The sequence below is a fragment of the Mastomys coucha genome, unplaced genomic scaffold, assembly GCF_008632895.1.
Source record: "Mastomys coucha isolate ucsf_1 unplaced genomic scaffold, UCSF_Mcou_1 pScaffold6, whole genome shotgun sequence".
Taxonomy (NCBI): domain Eukaryota; kingdom Metazoa; phylum Chordata; class Mammalia; order Rodentia; family Muridae; genus Mastomys; species Mastomys coucha.
This window is the reverse complement of record NW_022196912.1, coordinates 60,059,864-60,065,863: the sequence shown is the minus strand read 5'-3', so window position 1 is coordinate 60,065,863 and position 6,000 is coordinate 60,059,864. Positions and strand designations below refer to the sequence as shown.

The 6,000-nt window shown below is 37.4% G+C and overlaps 1 protein-coding gene across 31 annotated transcripts in view; it reads right to left on the bottom strand.

Annotated features, from left to right (window-relative positions):
* Nucleotides 1-6,000, bottom strand: part of Nrcam (neuronal cell adhesion molecule) — a 283,437-nt gene that overhangs the window by 19,638 nt on the left and 257,799 nt on the right. For 16 of the 31 annotated variants that reach the window (XM_031357027.1, XM_031357036.1, XM_031357025.1 and 13 more), the window contains 2 exons: nucleotides 5,311-5,436; nucleotides 4,112-4,264 (listed from right to left, as the gene is read on the bottom strand). The exons of 10 other annotated variants lie outside the window; for them this stretch is intronic. In XM_031357027.1, coding sequence (XP_031212887.1) covers nucleotides 4,112-4,264; nucleotides 5,311-5,436 — 279 coding nt within the window. The remainder of the gene's footprint in view (nucleotides 1-4,111; nucleotides 4,265-5,310; nucleotides 5,437-6,000) is intronic. 5 more of the 31 variants (XM_031357039.1, XM_031357043.1, XM_031357040.1 and 2 more) reach the window with 1 other exon arrangement.

The following is a 6,000-nucleotide window of genomic DNA, read 5'->3' as shown; positions in this document are numbered from 1 at the left end:
ATATATATATGAATATAAAATGGAGCCCAGTAGCCTTTTCTAAATAGTCCCCTGTGATTCATTAGTTAGAGGGCTTTGGAGCTGTATTGTAACCAGGTACATGGAGAGCGTATGTCCAAACTGCTCTAGCTTTCCTATACATGCCATAGTGCTGGGGATGGTGATGGTAGTGGTACTGATGATGATACTGATGATAGTAATGGTGATGATGGTAATGATGATGATGATGATAATGATGGCAGCTAACAACTTAGTCCTCTATGCTAGGAACTATACTGAAGACAGGATCCCATTTAACCCTCACAACAGACTTCTGAGGTAGGCATTATAGTAACTCCAAGGTCAGAGATGATGAGAACAAGAGCTTCACCAAGGGTTGGAAGAGACCTCTGTCTGTCTGTCTGTCTATCCTCTCTGGCTTTGGTTAGTGAACATGATACTAAGCTACTTAAATGCTCTTATATAATGTATTACTGAAAACATGTCCAGACACCAATCCACAAATGTCTGAACATATGATAAACTTCCTTGGGGACTTTCCAGGACAGATAAAGGGTTTGAAAAATGCATTAAATCCTCCTTAGCAACAGAGTCTTGCCAAGTTGTACATAGTCTTAGCATGCTTTTTTTTTTTTCATAACTGAGCCCAAAACAACATGGCAAAAAATATTTTAATGATGGGAATCCTTAATTCTGATTTGCTTAATGAATTATGGCATGGTTATAAGTTGTTTTAGCATTTATATTTTTCAACAAATCAAATGAAACTGATGAGCTAAAATGTTTGATGCTCCAGTGTTGGTGTTGACACTGTCTTCCATTAAGTGGAGACTTTCAGAACTGAATTGCTTCCCAGCAACTACCATTGGGTAACTGCAAAACTGGCTGCTTCCTGAATAGCTGACCAAAGATGTTCATGTTAACACTGAGATTTTGCTTTTATATATATATAAAGTATTCGGTATTTCTCCAGTCCACTATTTAAGACTTGCTAATTACAACAAGTAAGCTGGTATATGCATACATACATACATACATACATACATACATACATATATAGACAGAGACAGACAGACAGACGTGGATGAAACTTATGGGCTTTTTCCTTCTTGGTTCTGAACTTCGGAGAGTTAGACTGTGATGTGGACCACATATGCTTGCGTATTTGAACACGTGATCCCCAGTTGGTATTGCTCTTTGAGAGGTTGCCATATTTTTGGGAGGTGAAACCTTGCTGAAGGAATGTGCTCAGTAGAGGTGGATCTTGGAGTTGTATTGCCTGGTCCCCCTCAATCCTGTATACCTGCTTCCTTGTCTGTCAAGATGTGAACAAGCAGCCTCAGGCTCTTGCTGCGATAGTTACTTGTCACTTCCACCACCATTCTGATCCATCATGGTGAATGGGACTCTCAAACCAGTGGCCAAAATAAATCCTCACTTCCTTAAATTACGTCTTGTCAAGTCACAGCAAAAAAAAAAAGAAAGAAAGAAAGAAAGAAAAAAAAGCTAACATATATAGGCATTGCTTAAAAAATGAAAGTAGATTTCCTTCTCATCTGGAATTTCTATAGTTAAATTTCTATAGTTAAATGCATGTGTTGCTTGAACTATCTATCCACAAGGTAGTAAATTAACACATGTAAGGAGTATGTGAATACAAAATAAGGCGGAGCAGTGAGGCCTGCCTTGATGCCTACAAGTTTTAGAACAGTCTGCTGTTCTAATTTTGCTTGCTGTGACACGGCTAACCTGTGGTGCATGGTGGGGGATCTAAGGACAGTGTTCTTTGCTACTCCAAATCTCAGAGTGGGACATATGGTTACTATTTTTGAAGCACCCACAAAGCATGAAAATGTCCTGCCCAGTTAAAGTAGTTAGCTATGGTTAGAAATGGGAAGAATGAGCTTGAAGAAAGCTTAGAGAGTCGACAGAAAAGCTTTGGACCCAAGAGCAGATCAAGGCTCCTGAAATTAGCAAAGCGGAGAGAGAGGAGCAGCACGTGTACACAGAGTTAAATATTAGCCTCCCCACTGAGTATTGATGTCCTAAACCTCAAAACCTTGTGCTGGGAGGGAGCCAGAGCAGCAGATTAAGGATTTACATGGAGTGCATCCTACATTCAGAGCCTCCTCAGGACAGAGCACTGCTGCCTGGGACGAGGGGTTTTGTTATTTGGGCAACTAGAACTTAATCAACACTTGACCTTCTTAAGTAATTATATGAGTATGTAAAAGGTGACAATACTCGGGTCTTGCAACATCCTCTCTCCATCACTGGCACACAGCAGTGTCTCACTCTTTCCATTCACTCCTCTTCTAACACTTGTCACTGGGATGGTAAGCACCTTCCCCTGAGGAAAAGATGTTTTTCATTTGTTTTTGTTTAAAGGAAACATCTTTGATCTTGTGAAAGGACAAACATGCTGCAAGCTGATCTTGTGAGTGAATCTAATCCATCTGCAATTTGAGGAAACACAAAATCCTTAGAGGTCCAGAAATGCCCAATAAAAGTATGAATACTAATCAAATCCATCACTTCCAAGACAGCCTGCTCCCCTTGGGATCTCTGTGACTTTGTGATAAGGACCGCTCTTCCAGTAAAGGAAAGCCAGACCCCTAATCCTAGCTCTACCATACTGCAGTTGAGACAGGGTAAATTCTCCAACTCTGAAGACTTGACCTGTGGCGGAAGTAGACAGTAATAGTGCCTACTTTAGAGGGATGTTGTAAGTATGAAATGAGGAAGCCACTTGCCTATTGTACAGTGGACTAAATGCTGTATTATTATTCCTGTTCCAATTGTATATCTACATGAGAATTTTTAGTATTTTGAAATTAACAGTTGTCAGTAACAAGCAAATGTCTTGCAGAGCTGAGTTGTTTAGAAGTCCCCTTTTATATTTAATACTTCTTCTAGATTATGTATGTAAATGGTTATGAAATAGAAGGAACAGAATAATAGGATTTTTTCGTAAAATATACTGATTTTAGCAAGTGTATACTTAGAAAGTCTTATTCAGTAGGTTATTCATTATTAACTTTAGTTTCTTTTTCTTTTTAAAACTATTCCTGGGTGTATTTTTTAAAGGATAAGAAATGGCTTTAAAAACCATGTTTTGGGCCGGACAGTGGTGGCGCACGCCTTTAATCCCAGCACTTGGGAGGCAGAGGCAGGCGGATTTCTGAGTTCAAGGCCAGCCTGGTCTACAGAGTGAGTTCTAGGACAGCCACGGTTACACAGAGAAACTCTGTCTCGAAAAACAAAACAAAGAAAACAAAAAACATGTTTTGTTAATGAAACTACGTACTCCATCTTGGCTTTAGTTTCTACAGAGCAACATAATCCTTCCTCCAGAATGGATGATATGACTGAACAGAAGATGAGTATATAAGCCTTAGAATGCACGCATCAAAAGGCCCCATCAAAAGGCCCCATTTTCAGAGCAAGCAAGCAGAGATTATTCCCTTGGCAACAAATATTTATCATCATCATTATTATTATTTGCATTTTAATTTGCAGTCTATCTGAATATTTCTCTTTCCTTCAAGACTCTACTTGTACACTAGTGAATTCTGAATAACATCTACAAAACTAAAACATAATATTCAGGCAATTTTTTTGAAATAAAGTGCAATATAGGACTTATAGAATTTCTTTTGGATAAACTTAATAACACTGTATCAATCATCCAGCCAAATTGCAGGGTTCTGCTGGGTTATAGTTGATTTTGATATAAAGAACTCTGACTCTCTTCTACATAATTCTAACCTAAAAAAGAATTTCAGACATTAACTTCAATTTAATTCAGAGAAATTTTAAATATGGAAATTATCAAAAATTGAATTATCTAAATAAGGTAACTTAAAATTACATTTAGGTTTTAAAAAAATGGCTTAAGGCAATAATGTAGTTGAAAGAAAATTTGTCCAATATTGTAACTCACATAATACAAGCAGCCAAACATAATTAAAGTGCAAACTTCCAACCCAACAGGGCCCCACAGTTGGACATCCATAGCTCTGCAAGCTCCACCCACCCCCAGCCTCTAACTGAGTGTCTGGTGGTTTCTACTCCTGAGAACGAACCAAAACTGATATAGTGTGTGCCTCACCTGGTCCTGTCTCAAACACATCCTCTGAACTCACAAAACCAGAGTCCCCCTCAGCACCAACTCGAACTTTGTATGCTGTTCCTGGCATTAGACCCTTTAACCCAAAGAAGCTCCGAGAACCATTTACAATCTCTTTCCTCCATTCTTCTTTGCCTATGGAAATTTTGCAAAATAAAAACAAACAAAACAAAACACACAAAAAAATTCTTTTGAGTATTTCAAGGGACCAGACTTTAATAGTTCAATAAAGGAAAAAAATTTTGAAGTAAAACTAAAAGAATTAGGGTGATTCAATGTAGTGTTTTAGATTATTACAGATCTAAGTATGTCAAATAAGTCAGTTAAAATGAGGAGCTAAGTGAGAATATCCACAAAGAGAAACTTACTAGACAACTAGCATGCACACTAATGCATATATCACATTGTGGACACTATTCTTTTTAATACAAATATAACCCTATGTGCTCCTTGGCCCATGAAATGGCTGAGTTTCTTCCAAGATGTTTACATTAATAACTATTATATATTAAATAGCTTCAATGAACTACAAGAATTGTTTATAAAGATTTACAAGATGAATCTTTTGATAAATTTAAATGCCTTTAAGTATATCTAATTTGTAAATTAATATTTTTCAAATGTTAGTTTTCGTAAAGGGATAATTGTTTGCCATAATACCTATTTGATTTGTAAAGACTTAAATAGGAAGTTGGATGGTGCTCAACATTTGTGCAAACATTCACTTGTCATACAGCCTGTGATATGTAGGGCTCATTGCATTGAGGAAGAGATGGGTTTTTAAGTCACTGAAAACCCAAGCTGCCTGAATCTTCCAGGAGACATGACTGCAATGTGAGCAGAGCGCTGACTTGGGAATATATAAAATACCAAGACAAAAATCAATGATCACACAGTTTTAATTTTCTTCACTTGCTTATAAAATTTTGTTGGATTAATTTAGGCAAAATTAATCCTTTCATATCAGTTGATTTCTACTTCCAGAAATTCCAAACTGGAAAACAAAAGTTGTCTTATTTGTACTTAAAGGCGATTCACTGTGACTTTATTGAAATGACTCTGAATCTCTCAGTGGGATCAAATTACTTTTCAACACGGTCTGTAGTAAATCCTAAATGTTATTCTTAGTCTCTTAAAATGTGTCCCCCAAATTGAAAGCAGGGTAATAAATCATATCTTACTGCCTGCTACACCATATTCAACATAAAACTTCACATGCTCTGGTCCCTCATACTCCCAACTGATATTGGCATACGTCTCAGCAGCTGCGGCACTCACATTGCTGATCCTGGGATTTACCGCACGGACTAAATACACAACAGAGAAACAAAACAAAACAAAACAAACAAACAATCATATTGCAGCACCATACACACTGATGGAAAGATAAAATTATTTGAAGTTGTGCAAATAAGATGTGAGAATTTATTGTAAAAAATTTAGAGACCATGTATCTTCACTTTTGTTTTAGAAAATTTCCCCCAGTTAAATGGTACATGGCATTAAAGTTACAAGTTCTAGTACATGGGTTCTGAGTAATGTAAACTGCTTCCCATTAGATCCAGTCCCAGGACCATCGCCATCTTCATTTACTGATGGACAATGGGGACTGATGAACTGTCCTGAGAACAGAAGCTATTAGAGCGTATCCGAGACGTCCAGGTACTTTGAGTACTTTTTCATTTCATTTAGCTTCTCATTGCAGGTATTCAGAGACTTTATACTGGGAGGAGAAAGAGTATTCTCTACAATAGTGACTTCTGAGCTGGTTTGAGTCACAGACTGAGAATCTGAAGAACTGAGAAACTCACATATTAGTTCCCAGAGGAACAGGTCCATACAAATGCTGTGGTTGAATATACTCTAACCAA